The sequence below is a fragment of the Hylaeus anthracinus genome, unplaced genomic scaffold (genome assembly GCF_026225885.1).
Source record: "Hylaeus anthracinus isolate JK02 unplaced genomic scaffold, UHH_iyHylAnth1.0_haploid 12002, whole genome shotgun sequence".
Taxonomy (NCBI): Eukaryota; Metazoa; Arthropoda; class Insecta; order Hymenoptera; family Colletidae; genus Hylaeus; species Hylaeus anthracinus.
This window is the reverse complement of record NW_026534349.1, coordinates 8928892-8952180: the sequence shown is the minus strand read 5'-3', so window position 1 is coordinate 8952180 and position 23289 is coordinate 8928892. Positions and strand designations below refer to the sequence as shown.

Sequence of the window (23289 nt, the reverse complement as noted above, 5' to 3'; positions counted from 1 at the left end):
GAATTATTGTTTCAGCTTATGAAAGTATAATAAAGCTAGGATTTCGACTCGAACGCTTGAAAACTTGATGCAATAAAATATATTACAACATGGTACATAGTACAAGGGTTTACGGGTCAGCGATGGTTCAAATATCCCAGAGTGAACCTTTGAATTTTCGAGAGGAGAATTTGATCTAATTTTCGGAAAATATTAACTGTCCCGTTCGTTCTCGGAATGGACGAGTTCAGCATGCAAATTAGAAAAGATGAGAATAGTGTCGGATAAGAGTCCCCTGCTCAAACGTCTCGAAGCAGGAAGAAGAATCATCGGCGAGTGAAAGAGATCCTCGGGGAACGAGATGAAGAGCGTAGATAAACACGCAGTTAATTAGTATGCAAAGTTCTGGGCGTCCAAAGGCAGTCGTCGCAGGGCGCCAGATTAATACGTTCGCTTTAGAAAAATAGATAACAGGCAAACGAATCTTCGCGGAAACGAGCCCGAGTACAAAGTCTCTGTAGCGATGCGTAGATCGCAATTTGCGTTTTATCTCGACGCGATGGGTGGAAAGGGACGGTTGAAAATGGCCGCGAATCTTGGGGCATAATACGGGACAATAAATTTTAACGATAAAATCGGGACCCACATCCGCGAGAAAAGTGAAATCTTTGACGCACGGAGAGGAGAGATGAACGAAGAGAGGCGAGGGAGAAGCTGGCGTTCCGCTGTAATATTTTTGTGAAAAGGTAAGAACGGGGAAAAAGATAAGGTACGTGGTGTCAATTTTCCGACGGGCGAGAAAGGGAATCGAGACCGATAGTCGCGTATCAGACGGCAAAAAGGGTAGAAGCAATAAGGCAAATCTAGATATCGACGTGCGAACTCTCCGTGGACCGTACACGGGTATCGCGTTAAGTCGCGCAAATCTGCAGAGAGGGATCCTTGGGACGGGATATCAAAGGCGAAGTTAGCCTTCGGTTTTCGATCGGGGTCGAGACAAATTTCCGAACGTCCTCTCCAACTCCCGGATGATACGATTGCGAGGACAAATATAAAGAAGAAATAGCGATATTTGGAAAAATGAATGTCTAGGGTAGAGAAAAATGTAACCAGGGTCGGGTTGAGATTCTGTGGACCTCCAAGACGGAGACACCATGAATGTGTGTGTATATTTATACTATTAATATTTTTTCAAGTTTTTCTGGTTTCGATGGTCGAATCTGAATGAATTCCTCTGTACAGTATTAGCCACTTTCATCGTTCTATATTTTGTATAGATTATAATCGAAACATAAGGTGTGCCAAAATGATAGCCTGTACAAATTTAATCAATAATCTGCCACGTCGTACATATAATATTATTCATTGTCATGATGATGCGATCAATTACTAAATAATATTTTAATTCGGCATCTCTCGTTATCTGTTATTAAAATTAAAATTAAAAAGTGAGGATATCATTCTGGTGCGTCTCCTTTGTCGATTATTATTCATGAAAAATGTAAAACTTGATAATAATCCGCCAATACCGCAATATCGTATCTGTCAATTCGAATACATAATTTTCACGATTTATTTGCGCTGTTGCTTCAGTGTTCCCAGATGGAGCAACTTTTCACTTGATCCCTGATGGTTTACCAATTGACGGAAGCCTTCGAGCTGTAATGCCTCTTACCACGGAACGGGCGAAACAACGCGAAAATTTAATGCGAGAGGCAAAGACCTCGAAGGAGAAGTCGAAGCTCGAACGTGTAATGATTGTTCTGAAAAGTCATCGTCGACCGAAGCACCGTTGACCTGGAAACATTGACGAGAGGAGAAAACAAAGAACCGCGGAAGAAGTTCGCGGTGACATCGTTGGCACCGCGACTGCTCTCCGATTAAAAGTTCCGCCGCGACGAAAGTGAAACGGAGAAAGCGCATTCTGGTTGGAATCTCGACAGAGATCGACATCTGAATACCGTGGTCGTTTGTCGAGACAACGCGAGGCTCCCTGTGGGCACGAACTATTCCCTTCATACGATACCGTCTAGACAGCCGTGTATTACTCCGTACGATTGCTTATCTTGACCTCTCCTTGCCCTCTGCATATGTTCCCTCTATCGACACGATCCATTCATTATCTATGAAATACTTTGTAGTCGCCCGAGAATCCAATACCAATGCGATTCTAAGAGTACATAATCTTAATCGATCTTGGAAACGCCTTGGCCGCGTGTCTGACTATTACTCGGTACTTCTACTTGCATTGATGCTTATCTGCTTATAAACACCGATGGTTGTACTTTATTTTGTATAAATTATATAAATCTTTAAAAACGGCAGAATGCAAATAGTGGGTTAATAAGTAACTTCGGTCGCAGGTAACAAATGCCTGCTAAATGGGAACAAACGATAATCATCGAAAGATTTATCGTGTAATAATATATTTGAAAAAAAAGTTCAAGTTAAGAAACGGAAGTTATTTATGAATTAACAAGATATAATACACTGGAGGACAATCGGAAAATGAAATTATAAAAAGGGAGAAACGATGAATGGAAAATTGCAATGTGGCTAAATATGGAAAATTTGAAATTTAGTTTTAGTAACTAAGAAGCACGATGTAAATTTCTCACAAATATCTCAATATAATGTCTCCGTTCCACTTATCTGTCTCATTTTTCGTCTCCCGGAAGCTTCTTTCTGTGATAGAAATCGAACCGGTTAATTAAGGGAACCACGCGTTCGTGTTATCGAACGCGTTACGTTTTATCGCGGACATATTTAACCCTTAACCCCGTGGAGCCGATGGGCTCAACAGCGAGACCTATATCGGGCGCCCGTTGAACACCGTCGGCGTCGTGGGTAATAGCTTTTTTAAATTTGCTAGCCCGCCTCTCGGCTGCGTAGCTGAAAATTCGAAGATAACAATGTACATTATAAGCGCTTTTCCGGGCACGCGGAAATTACGCTCCAAAAAGTGACTAAAAAATCTGTGGCTAATTAAAAACGCGTACTGCATAAACATTTCCCCTAGGAAGGATGACGCATGCAATAACAAAGAGATCTAACGATTGTCTATAACCAAAGATACTTCCACCTTTCTGCATTAAATTACTCGATAGAAGACCTCATCATAACACTACGTCATTTCAATACTGCGACCGTGCCAGCACTGGCGGAAATTTACGTCCCGGAGTTAGCGACACGCAGTCGCGTGTCACCGTTCATAGGAAGAATCGCATTTCATCATTCGTGAAATTGGCTTAAGGCGGAGATCTCGACGACGATACGTCAGGAATTTAATTGCTGGCTTGGTCAGGCTTGTCGGCGTATTAGCCTCTCCGCCGACTCCTAATTTCAATTATTATCCCATTCGTTATTCCCACTCGTACCGCCTCTTTTCGGCTCTCCGTACGCGTCGAAATAAATCGCGGCCACCGTTTAACGTCGATTTATTCCCTCCACTGCGCCCGTGCTCCCCATTTTATGACGTACTCGCAACCGAGACCATAACGACGTTAATATATTGAATCGGGCGAGAAAGGGTGATAGAAATGGGCACGAGGCCTTGGGCAAATATTAATTGGAAATGTACAATAAAATTATTCGACGCGAGCCTCTGGTTTCATCGAAATCGATCGTGGAAACTGGAAACGCTTTGGGCGCGTGTCTGACTATTACTAGGTACTACTACTTGCATTGGTGCTTCCAAACACCGATGGTTGTATGGCATTATCAATTTGCCATTCATCTTACTGCCTTGCAGACAATTAGATCCAATTAAAAAGTGTGGTACAAGTACCACTGCCAAGCTGGCATCACTAGAAACAGCGAGTAGTGGCCAGACACGTTAATTCGCGTTTCATCACATCGCACGCGTACCCTGTGAACTTTTTTTCCCAAACAAAGCCTCGTATCACAAAAGTTTATTTTATTTTTAAGATTTACTATGCGTTCTGTACATATACACCCAGCCGTGTTCGTTTACAATTAACAACAGCGTCGAGGAATATCAACGTCACGACTCCTGTTACGAAGGAGGCATTATTCTCCGCACAATTTCACCGGCAATGGGAACAACCCCGGGGGAAATTTGTATGTAACGTTTCAAGGCGAATTATACACGATAATCCAATATAACTTTGAAAATGAAGGAAACAGTTCGTAACGCAAGGGAAAGTATCGCGGGCGAATATCGCAGACTTGGAAGGATACGGATGAAAATCGGACGGCAGTGGTCTGGTGGTTGCTACGGTCGCTAAAACGTGAAAAAACGAGGCGACGAGGGGCGGCCAACCGTTAGATGAGGATAATATATTCCTCGCGTCGGGTGTCCTCTATGAATGTTTAAAGCACGGTGCGTTCCTGACAGCACGCAGAAAAAAAAACCAGGCGGAGGATAACAAGCGAAGAAAAGAAAAACCGGAAACCTGAGGGAAATATCCGTGAGACACGAGAGAATGAAAAGCAACGCGATTACCTGCCCCGGTAAAAGTCAATGATCCTCTGCCGCGCGGCGTATACAAACACTACCTTTATATTTGATTATACGTGTTAAAACGAACATCGAAATCCGTTCTTTGAGACGCATAAGGGTAAAAGAACACTGGTGAAAAGGAACGAACGCGCACGTGAAAAAGAAGCTGACTATATCTCGCTGTTAATTCACTCTTAATAATGAACAGTTTTAATGAAAAACTTTAATATTAAACAAAATTAAATTAATTTCATTGAAATTTAATAGCATTCCCGTGTGTATAGAAATTGCACGACTTTTCTGGTAAACCACTCCTGCGATTTGAGGAAAACAGAGGACAACGTACGTACATAAAAGGAAAATAAAAAGCAGGAAATGTTATTGCAAGATGCACGCACATAACGCATCTTATTCCGAGAGACTTTATCCGTCCCCGTTGGTCTCTTTGTTTCCTTCTTTCTCGCCGTTACAACCGCGTTGTTTTCCGCGGTACCGCTACGAAGAAACGAATAAGCAAGCTGACGTCGAGAAATTCGACCAGAGCGATATTACACATTTACCGGATGGAGAACGCTCGAGACCGACCGGTTGCATGAAAAATATTGAATGTAATCCGTGACTTTCGATTCACCTGGAACAGCATCTCCATTTGCTGAGTATTTTTGGGTAAATGAAAAAGGAGAAATTATGCGTTTAACTTTCCAAAGCAAACGTTGAATTTCATGATGTCAATTGACTAAAAATATCTATCGTGATATCAAATCTACGCTTATATGAAAATGCAGAAATTATCTTGCTGGAAATTCCACTTTAAAAAAAATATAAATTTTTATTTTTATACGCGAGGAAGACCACTTAGATTACCATTGCATGATGTCACGTTAAAAAGAATTTATCGAGAGCGCTTAATTCCCTGAGAGTGGAATTTACAGTACGAGGATTATCGCCATATCCCTACAGATTTCCATTTAAAAAATTACAATCGCTCCATACCGATTAATAATACTAATTTTACTTCAACGCACTCTAATTTCATTATTACGTTAAAACTTGTCTCCTAGCCGACAGGAAATATCAGTTTCCGTTGGGATCGCAGCCCCGCGTTGTTATTATTCCTATAATAGAACTGATACCATCTGGATTTCAAAACGACAGAAATCCCTGCGAAGGAAGCTCGATCTCGAGTGATAAATGCTGTTTAATAAAAGTATTTCTCGTTCGGCGTGATTTACGTTCCGACAGAAAACACGCGCCCGGAATATTGCGTGCGACGTATTATAAAATCGGACAAATGCGAGCCCGTGGGATTTGTAAAGAGAAACCCGTGAACGGAACACGTGTTGAGCGACGTAATTTTAATCAGACAATATAAACCATCGTCGATGTTGTCAATAGTTAAATAACCGTAGAATATTTTTGTTACTTGAAACGTTGAAAGAACAGTTTCATATTTCAATTTATTCGCCAGTTAGCGAATCCTCCATTCTCGATTCCTCTCATAATGGCGCGTATTGTTAACCCTTTGAATACGAAAGGCGTATATACAGACTATTCACACAAAGTTCCATTTAAATCAGAATTTTCAGATTCGAAAGTTTCTCTTGTTTGACTTTATTTTTAGTTGATCTAAACTATAGACAATTGAGCTAAAAGATTCAACGTTTCAACAGGAAACAGACAGTAGAGCAGATATGTTAAACGTATTTTGCCTCGGGGGTCAAATTGTATTATGTTAACTGGTGCGTTGATTTCGAACAGCGACAAGATACATTTAGATCATTCGGATAACAAAACAATTATACAGCAGAAGAAAAAACGAAAGATTGATTGGATGAGGAATACCGTGGTTAGATCAATATACAGTAATCGAATGCGATACCTAAAAGCAAAATTGATTTTTGTTATACTCACACAATTTGCAATAAACGCGGTAGAACCTTCGAAATACTCTGGAACCCTTATGAGACATATCGAGTACACGTCTCAGTTTTCCCGACCGTGTGCAGTTTCTGTCCTCGAGATAACGACTCTTAATATACTGTGATCATCTCAAAGAAGACTCTCCTTTCGCGACCTGGATGATATTGGTCACCTCTTTGTATTCTCCGCAAGTTCCCCGTAGGGATGCTTTCATTCCGCTGTAACCTAAAGGTTTTACAGCGGTACCTTCCGCGGTAACCTGGAAGCCAGTTTCGCTGGCTCCTTTCATCCCGTTCGTTATAAGTAAACGAATTCTGCCCCGAAGGGCGGTCAAAGACCTTCCGCGTCCGCGAACGGCCACCATAAGACAAATTTAATTTGTCCGAGCACCGGAGGATCGGGAAGACAACGGATCGCCTCGAAACCCTTAGACGAAGCGTATTTCAAAAAGAAAAATCCAGGGACGCCTAGGTAAAGGAGAATCGAGAGACGGGAATTGTCTTTGCATTGAAAAGCAAATATTCGCGGAAATTCGACTTTGAATCAATCCTTTGGTTTCAGTCGAATGATATTTTATCCGAGGCGCGGTAAGAGTATTTCCCGAATAACTTTATTGAAAATCGTCTCGTAGCCGATGGACAAGTTTTACCTAAGTCTACACAGGGTGGATCGAGAGTGCCGAGAGTGGCCCCTCCGGTAAAAATGGAAATACATTAATAACTTTTAAATTAACGTCTCGAAAGTATAGCGTTAAAGATTCGAGATTTCAAGGAAGTTACCAAATATTGGATCAAACAATTTATTACTTTTTCCCTAGTTTTTTCGCTTGTAGGGAAAAAGAAAAACGAGGTTGAGTTTCTGGAGAAATTGAAAGGAAAACAGTGGCAAAGAAAGGGGAAAACGAAAGGCAAAGGCGAATCGTTTGTCGAGGCTGACGCGATTAGGTGAATTCGAAGACCAGAGGGAAATACATAGAGGATAGAGAATGCAACGCGGGAAGGGGATGGAGTGCGGTAAAGTGGTACTCTCGGCGTAGCCCGCACAAGAGGGTGCAGAGGGTTCGAAATCTTGGCTCCCGCTTCGAGTCGTTCGGATTTAACGGCGTGTTGGGAGCAGATTAAGTCGTAGCTCGGTTATTCGACCGATTTCTCCTGCGCTTACCACCCCTCTCTCAATCCATAATCGACGACTATCGAAATCCGAGTTCATTCGTGAATATTTCAAAATATTGCTCCATCATGTTCGCAAATATCAAGAAATTTCGTCTGCGCTTTGCTAATTAAACATGTTTGATTTATGAAAGAGCCTTTCACGGAACGCGATGGATTTTGGAAACCTAACTGCAAAGCGGGGAACGCGACACCGCGACGAGTAAACAAGTAAAAAGGAAATTCAGGGGGGGAGGAAGTTGGAACGCGAACGAGAGTGTCGCGAAGAGGGTGGAATAAATATTTTTCGCCTGGTACACCGTAATCTAGCAGCGTAACGGGACAGAGAGGCGGGCAGGCTCGTTCTAAAGTATCAAGAAAGAAAATAGGGGTGAGAAGTACAAACTTCGTTAGGGCGAAAGTTCGAGGGAGCGGAGCAAAGGTTTACGAGACAGTCATCGGGGTGGAAAAAATGCCGCGCGCTTTGTCACAACCCTAAAGCTCGTATTAGATGATCAAAGCATCCGTGGAGGACGCGACCAGGAACTTACTTTACTTTTTTTTTTTGTCATCCTCCCAGGGTCGCGTGCGCGCAAACTCGTCTACCGAGTTAACGAGAGGATCAAACGATATTCCGTTTGACGTACGACTTGGACGTGACTAGCTTCTCGAAGACGGAGATCATAGCCAAGACGTGGAATCATTTTTTTACTTCCTTCAGGAGGAAATGTTTCAGGGAACGTTGGTGTAGTTGCAGTTGCCATAGGGTGATAAAAAGGAAATAAAACCACAGTGGCAGCCATGGCTGCCACTTTTATCGGCGATGTATTAAACGTGGTATTGTTTCGACCGTTCATGACGAGACTGACCAAATACCTGGCAAGAGAAGGGGTCAAAACCTTTCTAAAATAATTTGTTCTTCTCTGACGTAAGTGTACTTCTTCGTGTCATTATGGTTATTCAAATTGAATCGTACAGAAATGAAGAGTTGACCAGCAGGTCTGACTAGTAACCGCATAATCTCCTAGATTATATTAAAGGATATAGAATTACACATTATGGAATCCCATAGTATATATATAATATAGAATTCAATAGTATAATCGTGGAGATTAACACGGGTTGGTGGCAGGAATTTTCATTAAGAAATTAAAAAGATTAATTACGTAGGTGATGCATAGTAAAAATAAATTTGGATAGAATTCGTGAATTTGGCGGGGTAAGAAATTCAATACTACAATAAATGATAAATTATCGAGTCTTCAATAGTCTCGACAGAAAATTTTAATTATGTTGAAATTTTCCGTCATTTTTATAACAATGAAAAAAATTAAAAATGACTTTCTAGTTTAATACTTATACAATGCAATGTACTTTAATGTAAATAAAATCTTGTTATCGCTTCAATAAAAATTCTTGAAAAATGAAAATACGGACGGAGAGAGTGGTGTAACCCCTTAATGATACAATCAAATAAATGTAATAGAGGTTCAAGGAAATCCGTAGGCGATTTTCCCCACTCCTTCGAACTGAAATTTACGGTAATTTACGATACGAAGTAGTGTTGCGAAGCGTGCAAACGAAAGCGAGCCACTCGGCGGGATTCGAGGCCGATGAGGGCAACCGGGGAAGGGCGGACGATAATAAGGAGTAATCGAAAACAGTAGGAAACTCTGATTGCGAGCGATTTGGCTGTCTACTCGAAAACACTTTCCGAGGAACGCCAGGCAGCTGGCGGAGGAACGCTCGGTTGAAAGTTCGCCGGTAAACTCGCCGGAGATTTGCCAGTGGCGGATAAACTTTTTAAGGAGATCGTTCGCATCTCCCTTAACTTTCCTCTTTCTCGCGCCCCCTGGTCCCGCAGTAAATATTTGCATATATCATAAGCGCCGGGGCAAGAAACAAACGTCGCTTGCTTGCAACTCGGTACGGAGCTGATCTTTCATCCTGGAATTTGGTTATAACTCGACCGATCAAGATTAAATTCGGAAATTTTAATTATCCGCAGAGTTCGGGAAAATAATCTGGTACAAATGTGCATACGTCTAGGAATGATAATTTCATTCGTTGCATGGCGTCGACGAGTGGAAGGGATGATCGCCGAGCAACAAGTTACGTTGGGGTAGCGAAGGTAGAGCTATTATTCTTCAAATTGGTTACTCTGATGGCTGCTGGTAATGTTTAAGCTTAATTTCTTAAAATCGTCGAGTTCTATAAAATTTCTGCTTCATTTTAGCGACTCTAACAAAAATTGATCGGTAAGTTTCCAACCAAAACTGAGTGGATATCCTCGAAAAGCAACTTCAAATAACGATACTTTGAATAATTTTGTCGCGTTATTTTATTCACGTGCTCGGGATAGTATAGCTTTCACGCCATGTTCCTTATTCTCATCAACGTATAGATTATGACCCCTGTTAATTTCATTTCCATTCGTTCCGTTGAAGTTCTCAAAATTCTAGTCTTTCTCCCGCAATAAGCTTAAAACTTTGAACGCCGCATCACGAATCTGTCGTGCTGGTTACTCCAGTCTTTGTATTCTATATTCGTCTCATCATCTTCCATCTGTTCCTCGGAAACTCCTCTTGTCCTGTCTCGCGTAATCTCCCTCTTCGATTATTGCGACATTGTATACGAGGTCCTTGTCTTTCCTCTCGACTCGCCTTCTGCGAACAACGTGTCCAAAATTCTTGTCTCCGGTTCGTACACAATGGTCTTAAATTTGATCGCATCTCTTCCCTCTTTGGAAAGTCAGGCTGACTCGGCACGAAGCAGAGACGGATCTTCCACCTTTTGCCGCCTCATCTACGAGACCCTTGACACCGTTCCTCCTTCTTAGTTATTCTTAGTCTCAAGTTTCGTCCTATTCACAGATATATATTTTTGTTACGTTTCGCCATAAGGCAAAACTTTCTGAGAGTATTTAAGAGGGAACAAGTTGTTAACTCCTTGACGTACAAATAAAACGGAACTTTTTAGTCGTCTCAACGTCAGCTCCAGTCAAACTCGTCAAAGTCTACATTGACACACGAAACGAATAGAAACTCGTTATTGTATGTCAAAGGGTTAAGCCGTTGTCGAGAATATTCCTTGAAAATTTAAATACATATTTTATTCTACAGTAACTCTACGGTATATCTAGCAAATGTGGACGTCTTCTAATAAAATAATTTGTGTCGTTTTAAAATTCGTATAGCAGCTGTTAAACACTTCGAAGTTGGCAACTATTGCTCTAGAGTAACGATACCCAGTTCACGCGTGGGGCTACTATAGCTGCGAATATGAAAAGGGGTCGAACGGCCATGTTTTAAGAAATTGAAACATACGCGATATAGTAAAAAGGGAGATAGCCCGGGTGTGTCATTCGCGAATCCGGGTCGGCGTCTTCTTCCTATCGACGCCGTCCTACTTCTCCGATCTGCCGTTTTGCTCTTTTTCGGCGCGCCTTGGCGCTGGGAATCCCCAGTTTTCGGTAACAAGCGGCAGGGTGGAAACGATTAAAGTTGCTTCCCAATGGGAAAGAGTCGTTTGTTGCCGTTTGTCGTCGGTCTTCGCGAAGAAGGATACGGGATTGAGGAAATTCGGAGTGGAAGGGGGTCGGTTACGGACCGAGAGAGATTCTAAGGGCGGGAACGAAAGAAGTCTCTTTGCTTTTACGGACGATCCCCTCCTAAGAATTTAACCGGAATTCGATTCGAAAGTTTCCGCGCGAACGCCAATTTCGTTTGTGCTCCGTTTCTCCTCGCCTCTCCGCGAGTCGTAGCGAGTCGTCGAGCGGAATGAATAACGCGTCGGGGCGTCGGAACTTTATCTAAAAAGCGACGTCGAGGAGATTCCACGGCGAAACAGGCAATATCGACGTCGATGGCTTCGTTAACGCGCTCGAAACGATTCCTATCGGTCCTCGATCGAGATTGAAAATCGCCCAGGAAGGAAACGACGAAGGAAACAAAACACGGGGGAAAAAACAGTATCTTTCGTGAGTAGATGAAAAAGGGATGAAACGAATGGGAACAGTAGCGAGACAGTGTTTGCGGTAGCGAAGGATCGCGATAAAATTGATTGAAATAATACCCGCGCACGGAATGAGCTACGTTGTAATTCAGACGAATTGAAAAACAGTTGAAATCCGTTCTAAACGGATGCCACGCGGAAATGGGATCCGGTGGACCAGTGGTTCTTAAGCTTTCCCACCCTTTAGAATCACCCTCTCTCAAATCAATGTTTTATCTGCGTAATGTAAAACAAACCTTCTCTGCAGTATAATGCTTAGAAAGATATAAGTTATTAACTAATATTGGATATTTTTAATTTCAACTCCACTTAGGTTAAGCGCTCCCTTATCACTCGTATATGGGTAATCGGGCCAAGGAACCTTGTAATCTCTTAGTACAAAACGAAATACTGATTTCAGTGCATTGAACTGAAAGTTTTATTATAGTCTAATCTTCGAAAAGCGTTTAAAGGTAAAATCAATAATCTTAGGTATGCAAGGAAGGTGAATACTTAAAGCCTCCTCGTGCAAGTTCAATAACCTCCAGGAATCTATCTACGAATTGATCTATCCGAGGTTAAGAACCACTGTGACGGGCGAATTTTGCCGCAGCAATCGCGAAATCGCCATCAACGATTCGAGTCGGGCCGACGTTAATATCGGGACAAAGAATAATCGATACGGGCCGTGATGCTTTTACACAGAGCGGCATTAATTTCGCGTAATGCCCACGTCGTCGGATCGGAAACGAGGAAATCGATGCCTCGCTGTCGATGTTTATCGCGCGGTCTCGATCGTTTTACGCCCGTCCTCGAATTATCGCCAGCACAATTAGAACCGGCGTTCGTAATTAGCCACCAAAACCGGCTCATGCTTTAATCTCCTATATCTCACCGGCCGAATCCCGAAAACGCGTTCTTTCGAACGGATTCGAGCAACGTTTTCATTCAAAGAATATTTCACAGAACATTAAATACATATATCCAATTGAATATCAGATTTAAAATTATAAATATGTAGAAACCTTTTCATAGCCTGCTTCTCTAAATCAAAACCTTTCGTAACTACATCTCGTGTTATGAACATGTACGTATCTCGCACTAATAATTTTGCAGTCTCCAAGAAGCTAAATTTATCAGAATTAAAACTATATGCAAATTTTATCAAATCCATTTCTACACGAACAAATTGAAATTGGAACATGTACGCATACTAGATAAGGCGCCAAGCCGAACCAGTCAGACCATCATTGAATATAAAATAAAGGCACGGGTGAGAGAAAAATAATTACCCGTGTCGAGTTTAACACCTGTCGCCGCCTCCCGCGTTGTTCGCGGTTTAAATAGCGGCGAAGCGTTTGAGCGAACCCCCTACAGTTTCACGCGGAGCTCTATCGAACGCGTTACGGTAATTTTCCAAGTGCGCGGCGCAAAATTTAGCGCGGATATACCGAATCGTATCGCGTTATCGAGGATGCTCAATTAAGCGAGCGTACGCCCCGGTTTCTATAAAGGGTGAATCCAGCAGGATCTAATGCTACCGTTTTCGAGGGTAATTTATGACCAGCTATTGTACTTTGAATGGGGCTTTCCCTTTATCATGGAGCGGGACTGAAACAAACGGCATAGACGGAAAGAGCAAGAGATAGTACCGCGGGACGCAACGACAGAGGGAGGGCCTCGACAGGGGTATGAGAGGGTGAAACGAGAGCGAAGCGGTGGAAACGAGACGGGTTGATAAACTGGAGAGTCCAAGAAAGAAAGAACACGTGCAAATGAGAAGAGAACCCGAAGGGAGAAGGAAGAGAAACAAACCTTCGCGAAGGCAAGGCCAGCAAGAGGAAGCGAAAGAACAATCCCAAATAGCCCCGGGGCGTAACAAAGGGGGTGGCTCTCGTAGCTGGCTGGTTTCGCCTGGCAAGTTGGTAGCGTCGCATATTGTTTCCTATTCAACTGTTTCACAGCCTCTGGCTTTTTCCAGTTCTCTCCTCCACCTTTCTCTTTCCGTGTTCTCCAGCACCGCGCGCAACCTGCAATCCGTTCTCCGTCCGAGATGGTCTTCCCTCGTTCGTCCGTTTCCTCGTTCATCTCTCTCCTTTCTTTTTTTTTTTTTCGTCGAAAGAAAAACAGCGTTCGAGTTGATGTTTGGAATTAATTTGAAGAGAAGCTAGTATACGGAGAGCCTTGTCTAAGTATCTTCTTCGCTTGCGGGGATACAAAATATACATTGTATGTATATTTACATTATACAGGTATCAGATAGCATATTTCGCCCTCGAAGATTGTGTTCTTCCTTACATAACAAAAAGGTCAAAACATCAATAAATAGAGTCTTGGAGTCGTCTAGATCTTAAAGCTGAAGCTTCAAATTCATGTGTGGCTCACCCATGCCGTCCAATTCCCGTTAAAATATCCAAGCACCTGTCCGACCTGTGTTCAGACGTTTCCCTCGCAGAATGCAAGACCTACCGGTAGCCATATATTACACGGATATTCCTAAAAGCATCGAGCATCCCCGCGTAACGCCCGAGAATCGTGATATTAAGATTGTGAGCAGCATTCGTACACGTTCCACGGGACACACAGTCAATGCACACGATATCCGTGCAGCGTGCATAATGTATCCAACCTCCTCTTTCCCTTGGCGCGGCTCTATCTACCAAGGCTAGGCACGGTTTCTCACGGTTCCGCTTCAGCCCGTTCTCTTCGATGAAACACATCACCGAGACGTACTCGCAACTACGTTTCGCGCATCATCCTTTTCCACCATTTTTAATATTACGTCCGTGAAAAGAAGTATATCCATATGTCTCCGTATTCTCCCTTTCTCTTCATTACCGCGCTCCCTCATAAAGGAAATTTTACAACGCCGTCCTTGCACTGTGTTTTCATCCTCATTCAAGTTCCAACACCTTTCCTCCATCACGGTCCTTTAAATCTCTATCGCGTTATTCACCCAATTGGGGTTCACAGATCCTGCGAGTGCTAGTTAAGAGCGGACGTATAAATATCGAAGAAATAATTTCTTTTTCGATGTGGTCCACTGTATTCCACTTCCTCGTTAAACTTTAGGCTAAACACAAAGTCAACATCTCGATTTCTTGCCACGAAACGCGATAACCATAAATATAGAAACGCTTAATAAAACTCGATTCGCTCTTTTCGTTCCTCGTTGCGATCAGCGAGAAACGCTTTCTCATAAGTGGCTCTTTCATTCGTTGGTCCGTAAACTCGCCGCGGCTCGAGGGGATTACGTTTCCACCAAGGCCCGAACGACTCGCGTTTCAGAACGGAAAACGCGTAAAATGTTAAGATTACCGACTGGTAGCTTTACGCGTCGATTTCGTCGAACCGGCCGAGGAATTATCGATTCGACGTAAAATTCGAAAATCCATCCGCGACTCGCCTCGGGCTCTTGGCGTATCGTTTGAAGTCATCTACATCAACGACGATGTGGAGTTTCCCTTTCGTCGTGATTCGATGTTGGGAAGTGAGTATCATGTTTCTCTATACCATGAAAATATTAGATCGTTGGAGAATAAAACGTTGGGAATCGTTACATAGGTAGCACAATACTTCAAATTTTCATCTTTGTATACGTTAATCTTCAGTGGTGTTTAAATTATTTCTAATTGTAGTCGATATCGATTCCTTCACCTCCCAGTATCGTGTACGCGAGGGTTGAATTTCGTTCGACCGTTCGCCACGATACTTACGCTTTTCATCCCCCCATTTTGCTTCAACTATCGACATCGCCGCTTTTCATAAATTCGCCCTTTGCACGCTGGTTTTAGAAACGCCGCGCGCACTTTCAGCCCCCGATGATCATAGGCTCGTATTTCAAGCATTTAGCTGGACTGATCACCGCCCTTCAAAGAGTTATAGCGTTAATCCTAGAGTAATATTTCACCGTGGAAATCTCGGTGATATTTTCCAGCGGCGGTAACGCGGAGGATGACGAATGGCGCTGACTGCCAGGCACGGTTAATTGTCGGCTTTGTAGTTGTAACCTGGTTATTACGGTACACGGTGGAGTTTCCACGACGGCGACACGTCGAGGACGTCGACGAGGACCGCGACAACAACGAGGGTTCTTCGTATTACTTTAGGACTCCGTTTCCACTGTCGCGCGCCGAGAGTCGAGATACGATGGTTAACAGGCACGGGCGAAATTTTCGTCGAATAATAAATAATCGCTAAAACTAACGATGATACGAATAATTTCAATATGTAAAGGTGGTGAGTGAGTGGAATCATGTAACAGATCATCCCTTAGACTTTATTTATCGAGGTTATTAACCCTTTGCGATGTTTTTTTTTTTTAAGAACTGTTCACAAAGTTAACATTAAGATATTTCTGTTTTCATTGATGATGTTTATATAAATGTGGGCACGGTATCATTTGTGATGGAACAGGTTAATAAAAATGGGTAACAGGACTTTTCATTAACCTCTTCGCGTCCTTGATCACATATGTGGACGTTTAGTTTTTTATAATTATGATTACTGTCAATAATAAAAAGAACAAAAACTTGATAATAGCAAAAAGAATCGACCTGAAGGGTTAAGGGATTAAAAGAATGAATCCCAGAGGTGAGGCGATAATGAAAATAAATCTGAATAGGATTAGTGAATTTAACGAGGTTAACGAATTAAATACTACCACGCATATTATATCACCTGATCTTCAATAGCCTCGAAACCAAATTTTAGCTTTGTAGAAATTTTCACGAGTTTTAGCTTGACAACTAACGTGTTAATAATGTAATGATAATAACGAATGAAAATTGAAGAATATCATCTTCGGACTACCAGACTAATGCAGAAGCCTCTGAAAGATAGAGGAGTCTCCCTCGATCTCTGAAATTAAGGATATATGACGCGCCTGGTCCGCGAACGTGCCATTTATCCTTGAGCCTGCCGCAAATAAATAAGCAAAACGCTGCGCGCGAGCCAGAGAGTAATTAAACAGAATGTCGGAGGAGAAACGTCCCCGAAATTCATAAAATCAGATAAACCCCGATCTGGACTAACACGAAGAGAATGTACCAGAATTCTTTATCCACCCGCGTGTCCACTGGCGAGCAGAGGTCGGGAAGAAAACAAAAAAAAAATGGTCCTCGAATATGAAGATCTCGGCGCGAAATTAGCGGTGGAGTTTCCCAAGGGGGGAAGGGGGGAATGAAAAAGGTAATCTGCTTTATCGCGATGCGAAAGCGCGAAAACTCTACCGCGTATTCGTGCTCGACGTCCTCCTTGAACGCTACCGGGTCTGAAGAGTAAATGGCAAAGGTTTACGGCCTGCCGTTTATTTTTCTGTGTTTTTTTTTTCTTTTCTAAAACATTCCAAGCTCCTCGAGCGTGACAGGACGTGGACGAAATACGAGCGAGCGAAATATGAAAATGCGCGAGACACGGCAACACGGGAGGGTGTTCGTTTCAAATTTAATAACGAGTGTTGTTCTTCTGGGGTCCGCTCAGACGGTCTACTACCGTCTCCCGAGCCTTTTCCGGGCGCAGTATCGATGAAATGCAGATCCTTATCGATGCAGCCTCTCCAGAGGGGTTCATTAATAATGAAAAGTTTGATCGCGTCGACGATCGCGATCGCTGTTTCGTTTTCATTTCGCTGGAAAATAAGGTTTTCCATTAACATGGTAAACACGGCAAGATTGCTGCCTCGTGCGCGTTATGGCGAATTCACGTACAACGCGTCGCGAACGTAGGCGTATATCCGGAATTCCATTTTAAATTCGGGAATATTTTGTATCGTGTCCTGATGGCTATATCTTTTCCTCAAACTTCGAAACGAATTACTAAACGAAGAAAAGTTAAATACGAACGCAAAAATTAACGAAAACAACTGCTAGCATCGAAACATGTACCCCCATGAAATCAAGTAAGATATATGAAAAATTCAAGTTAGATCTATCTACTGAAATACCTTTTTCTGTAAACGATATTCAGCATTTTTCATTAACTCTTATTTAAAGCTTTGTACTACGACAAACGACGTCGTACGAAGTTTTCTAAACGAATGCTATCTTATTATAAATAAAACTATCTAAGGTTCCATATGAACAAAATCAATTTGTTTTGTCTAAATCTCTCCCATGTGTCCCAAATACTAAAAGTCGTTTACAGAAGGAATTATTTTAGCAGATGGATCCAACTTGAGTACGTCGGGACTTCCGGGGTAATTGCGTTGTCCCGTTGAAGCGGAACTAAAGCGGGTGTCATGGCAGTTGGCACGTATCCCACGGAAGGAGGAAGAATCGCTGGATGGGGCTTTTTTGTTCGCGTTTTCGAATAGTCGAACATTTCGAAGGCGAAGAGCCACCGGCTCGCCGTTTAATTCGTGCCTTCATTTTCTCCGTTTTTTCATTTCTCATCCGCCCTCCTCTCGTTCACCTCGTCCACGCTTTTTTCTTTCGCCCGATACGTTCGTTCTTGATATATACTTCCTTGTCTATCCTCAGGCTGAATATTCCATCCTGGTTTCTAGTCCAAAATCAAGAGTCCGCGTTGTTCTCTCGTTCCTTGCAATTACTTCGCGTTCTTTCTTCGACTTGATTGTTCGCACAACCTCAAGCACGATGCCTCTTCGAAATGTAAAACGGAAACATCGAGTAAAATTTTGTTGAGTCCATTCTCTGCTAAAACAATCTTGAACGTGGATCTCTATGTGCTTCGTTAAGTCTTTATTTAATCTATTAACGAGTGATATCGCTATACTACAGTGAACACGGTTACGAGTAGTTCAATTACCTTAAAGAATAATTCTAAAAAAATACGAGTAACTGATATCGCAATAAAAATGCAAAGTATCTGCAACGTTTTACGTCAAAAACACAGATACAAAGTATTATAAATTGAATTCGTTCAGCATACGAGTATAGGGACAGTAAAAAGAAATTGATGAAAGTTAACATCGCCTCGCAACACCTATAATGTATTTTACGTTAACTTTCCCCGCGATAATAAATGAAATTTATCCGCTGGACTAATATAGTACTCGTGCTGCCACCTGTTGGCGACACGCGTAAACGACGCGTGTTTACAAGTTCCAGATCCAGAGCGACATGAAACACTGTTGCCAATTTGGGATTTTGCCCCTAGATTTTTTAGGGGATTAAATTTTTTGCAACACTGACATGAAATCACACAAGACTGAACAGACTTCGTTTAGACAATAGTGGACGAATTTTGAAAATAATTTTTTTATGATTTAAGTATAACTATATAAAAGAGGATGGCGTTTTATGATAACGAGCATTGGCTCCTATCGCACATTCGAGACAGTTTTTTACTGACTGACAACACAGGTACATTGTAAATTCTATTTAGGTTACCTAGTCGGGATTTTTAATGCACTCTTTATATTAACAAGTGAAGAAAGGTGATTAGTACTGTGCTTTTAAAGGTCAGTGTGAAGTAGTGATGGTCGGAGAAGATCTTCCTAAACAACTAAAAACAAATGGAGTGCTGCAATGTTATCCTGGCATGGAAGAAAGCGACGACGAAGACCTCGATGCTCTTGTAGAATCGTATGACATACAAATGGGTAACTTTACTTTGAAAAAATGCACGCATAAAATGATGAAACATGGTCCTAAATATTTTCAACGATGTATGACATCTTTATTGTAGATATGGAATATTCTCACAGAGAACGTTCTAACATTGCTAAAAGATTAGAGAAAATGGATCTCGAAAGAAAAAAAGCTGCCAAAGTGAATATAAAATGGAAAACTAATCCTGCCATATCCATTAGCCAACAGACAGAATTATTCCAAAGAAAAGACTTTCGTAAAAAGACTGGCCAACTTAAAAGACACTCCCTTTTATCTGATCAGCTTCAAAAATGTCCAAATATACCACAAAATCTATTCATAGAGTATGCTAAGTTTGATGGTAGCGTACGTATCAATAAGTTTCATAAACTTACCATGGAATTACCGACTCTGTTATCTATGTAAAATATATTGCAGGCTCAAGTAGATATTCCTATTAGAAAGTACAGAATTTTTATGTGTATGTTACCTAAAAATCAGAGAATGTATCCCCTTCAAGTAGTTGTAATCGCTACCGCAAAAGTGTTGGAATTTATCGGATTAATTTGCTATAAATATGCAACAGAACATCCGGATCATTCTTTAAAGTACAAACTTTTTATAAATTACGATTATCATTCGTAAAATTTATTGCTTCGAAACATGTCGGTACCCTAATGATTTTAGGGAAGATATTACGAGATACGGGCTGTACTTCACCGAAGATGACGGAGAAGTCGATTGGGATTTACCTTGTTTAGATCCCAGAGAAACAATTTCTAAATTTGAATTTACGACGCTAGGTCTAACGGAGATGAAACCAAGCGATAGAGCACGACACATTACGCTTATGCGTGTCGAAATAAAAGACGAAGAAGATTTCCTAAAAGGTCAAAATAAAGAACAAGAGGAAGTTGCAAAGGATTTGGCGAAAATGGAAGGACATACAACTGCCATGGAAGCACCATTATACCAATCCTACAGGTACTTTTTCGTTGTACTTATATCGTTGACTTTCGGCAATAATTCGTCGCCAATGCGAATGTAATTTTCACAGGGTATACATAATCAACAAAGTCAGAACAAAGACTGAAATTTACATAGGAATATCGGGTGAAAAAATCGAAATTAATCCGATAATAACTGGAAAAGGTGCTGGACGGTTTTGGAACAGGCAACGAGCCGTTAGTTATCAAATAGACAATATTGCCTGGTGCGAAGTAACGGAAACAAAGGGATCAAAGACGATTTTTACATTAGTTTATACTCCCTATTCTTCTTCTTCCGAAACTATTTTAGGTTTGTTTTGGTACATAATTTATATGGTAAATTGCAAACGAATTCCCTAACATTAAAAATACTGTCATTTTACAGGATCATCTGGGCAGTTTAAAACTCACGAATTCGAAGCTGATTCGATAACTGCTGAAGAGATTGTTAAAAAAATAAATCATATCCTTGAATTACATACCAGTACATCGAGAAGAGAATACTTGTCACAAAAGGAGAGGAAAGCCACAAGGCGTAAGAGCTTTCATTTGCACAGATGACAACTCTATTGGTTTCTATATTCTATCTTAAATTATTTAAAACATTAATTGTGTTGATGCAATCAGGATTAAAACAAATGTTTGTTTCTTAATAAGTCTTACAAATTTTTTTAACCAAAGGAGTATCCAATGTCTTTACTTTTTCCTATATAAAAACAAACATTTGTTCTTTTCGTTGTATGTAAATATATTTATTTTATTATATGTTACAATAAAAAATAGAAAATTTATATGCGAACTATTTAATTTTACCTTAACCTATTTTACCTATGCCATGATGTATGTTAATTTTATGATTCGGATGTTTCAATGATTTTGTCTGTAACTTTCCTTAGTCTTTTTTCCATTTGTAAAATAAATCTTTCATTTAATTCATATATCATCTGATTTAGCAGTGATATTTTTAAAGTTGTAACTGTTAATTTTTGATTATTTTTACAGATTAACATATAATTTGGACGAGCTGTAACGAAAGCTTTTTCAGAATCTGACAAAATACTTAGATCTAAAGGCTGTCCCCCTTCAGTATCTAAGTATAACTTTTGCTTTTTCAGTTTTCTTCGTTCAGCTTTTCTCTGTTTATATGTTTCTATCCACTCTTTCCTCTCCTCTCTGAGGCTCTTTATATATTCCTCCAAATTAAAAGCTTTCTCTTGTTGAATTTTGGACGGACACTCTGTTGTATCACCACTATCCACAGACTTTTCACCTTGTATGTGTTGTGCACCTTCAAAACGATGATTTAGAAATAATCGACGATAGGATAATCTTACAGTAATCCAAAATGTAACTGAATATATTCACACTCTCATTCACGACACAGATCTCACTACGCGACATACTTTTGGAAATAATTTGTCATTTATACAAGAGAAAGACCAAAATTAAAACATAAATAAAGAGTAAGTTGAAACTAACCTTCATACGCGTCAAATGTACTCATACGACTCTGGAACACCAACGATCGACGTTTGTAAACGGCTTTTTCCTCTTGTAATACTTTTTCCGAGTTTGATACATCCGACTGATTTAAATTATCCATTTTGTAGTTATCACATTCACTGCTACCGGCTTTCCAACGGCGTCATTAGCATCAATTAGCATAATGCTACAATTGGCTACAATCTTCAAATGCAGGGCACTGAAGTCTCGTACAATCCTTATCACTAGACTCAGTTAAATTTGAAATCAACCAATCAAAATTCACTGTTCTCTTAGTAACGGATAACCATAAATAGTTTAGCGTTTATAAAAGGGTAAGTGGCGCCATCCGTGGTGAAACGCCCAAGCTTATCAAAAAATAGTTCCAATCTTTTACCACTAGAAATATTCTACATATTTAAACTGTTTTATTACGTTTAATATCAAAATTACGGTAATATTTTAATGATTATGACATTAAAAACATGTTTGGAACTCTTATCTAGACCCTGATGTTCTGCTATTTGCAATATGTGTCAGTGAGAACTTTAATGTTTATTTTTTTGTTGACCAAATATAATTCAAATAAGGATGAAAATTGAAGTAGTTACTCGTCATGCTGGACATAACGTTAAATAAAGTGTTATATGCGATAAAGAAAGAAGTAAACTTTGCGGATAACTCTAATATCGATAAAAAACGACTCAATGGTGCCATCTAGCACCTAGAAAAAAGAACTATTTCTCGACAAACTTGAACATTTTCCCGATAGAGGGCGCTGAACAAAGGGCGGAATTTTAGTGCGGCCTTGGCCGCTAGATGGCTATAGTGTTTCCATGTCCATTAATCAGAGCTATCTATTTAAATTCAAATTAATTTGTCTTTCTAACAACCAAAACGTGATTAGATGGTATGAAAATGTGTTTTCTCGATGAATACTTGCTCACTTTTCTTTGGTAGGTCTCCAAGTAAATTTATTTAGTCTATTCCTTCTCTCATTATATTTTTTAATGTATTATTCTTTTAATATGTCTCAAAATGCTATGCAAGAACGCAGTGGTGGTTCGAAAAGGTATCTGTAAAACGTCGGATGATCGATGGTAAAGATATAATTTTGCAAATCCCCCGTGTGACACGAGTTGTCGCTTTTCCATACAGGCTCGAGTGGTTCCATTTATAAAGATATAACGGGGAGCACTTCGAGGCGGGAGAATCCGCTTACTTGGGGCGCAGATTCTGTTGCAACTTCGGTCGAAGCATCCTTAAGTGGTTATGGCGGTTAGGGCTTTGTATCTAGCGGCTTTCTGGCTTCCTTTCGTGTACCGAAGGTGAAGCTCTATCATCTTTCCATTTCAATCGAACAAAGAGCTTCTGATTGCTGTTTTCACTTTTTCTTTAATCGGTTCTAAATAATAGAATAGGTTCACAGAAGATAGGACACTCAGAAGAGACCCTGAGTCAGTGTTTCGGGGAAGAACGTGACGCCATTTTATAGATTTCAAGAGGAAGCCTCGAGAATTATGGTCGATAATATTTGTGTAATAATTAAACCAGGGGAACAGTGGCTTTTAAGATAAATGCTGTGAATAAATAAGGTAAAACTATTTTCATTGGTAACTGGTTTAAAAACAGAGGTAATTTTAAGGCACTCATTATTCAAATCTCCAGTAAAATAAAAAAAATATGACATTTTATTGTAGAAGGTGCTGGTGATTTTGAATCTACTCAAAACCAAATGGTAACAAACCACCTTCTGAATCAAA

At 40.7% G+C, this 23289-nt stretch overlaps 2 protein-coding genes across 3 annotated transcripts; one reads left to right on the top strand and one right to left on the bottom strand.

The window, feature by feature from the left end:
* The first annotated feature begins 18642 nt into the window (after positions 1-18642).
* LOC128892108 (target of rapamycin complex 2 subunit MAPKAP1) lies at positions 18643-20835 on the top strand. 2 transcript variants are annotated; one of them, XM_054152229.1, is made up of 7 exons: positions 18643-18827; positions 18926-19066; positions 19153-19421; positions 19494-19663; positions 19743-20039; positions 20113-20354; positions 20430-20835. In XM_054152229.1, exons 1-7 carry the CDS (start codon positions 18755-18757, stop codon positions 20603-20605), a joined length of 1368 nt encoding a protein of 455 aa, XP_054008204.1. In that variant the 5' UTR covers positions 18643-18754; the 3' UTR covers positions 20606-20835. The 2 variants fall into 2 exon arrangements, with proteins under 2 accessions (XP_054008204.1, XP_054008205.1); XM_054152230.1 differs by having other exon boundaries at positions 18698-18827; positions 18910-19066.
* Positions 20788-21775, bottom strand: LOC128892132 (uncharacterized). Its single transcript, XM_054152277.1, has 2 exons — positions 21524-21775; positions 20788-21332 (listed from the first exon to the last, which is right to left on the bottom strand). The coding sequence occupies exons 1-2, from the start codon at positions 21645-21647 to the stop codon at positions 20896-20898; spliced, it is 561 nt and encodes a 186-aa protein (XP_054008252.1). The 5' UTR covers positions 21648-21775; the 3' UTR covers positions 20788-20895.
* Positions 21776-23289: the final 1514 nt, after the last annotated feature.

Bases quoted from the DNA above. Each gene is read 5' to 3' on its own strand.
- LOC128892108 (XM_054152229.1), top strand. From the start codon at position 18,755: ATGGCGTTTTATGATAACGAGCATTGGCTCCTATCGCACATTCGAGAC. The intron at 19,067-19,152 runs GTAACTTTACTT...TCTTTATTGTAG, and splicing joins ATCGTATGACATACAAATGG to ATATGGAATATTCTCACAGA. The intron at 20,040-20,112 runs GTACTTTTTCGT...TAATTTTCACAG, and splicing joins CCATTATACCAATCCTACAG to GGTATACATAATCAACAAAG.
- LOC128892132 (XM_054152277.1), bottom strand. From the start codon at position 21,647: ATGGATAATTTAAATCAGTCGGATGTATCAAACTCGGAAAAAGTATTA. The intron at 21,333-21,523 runs GTTAGTTTCAAC...ATCGTTTTGAAG, and splicing joins TACATTTGACGCGTATGAAG to GTGCACAACACATACAAGGT.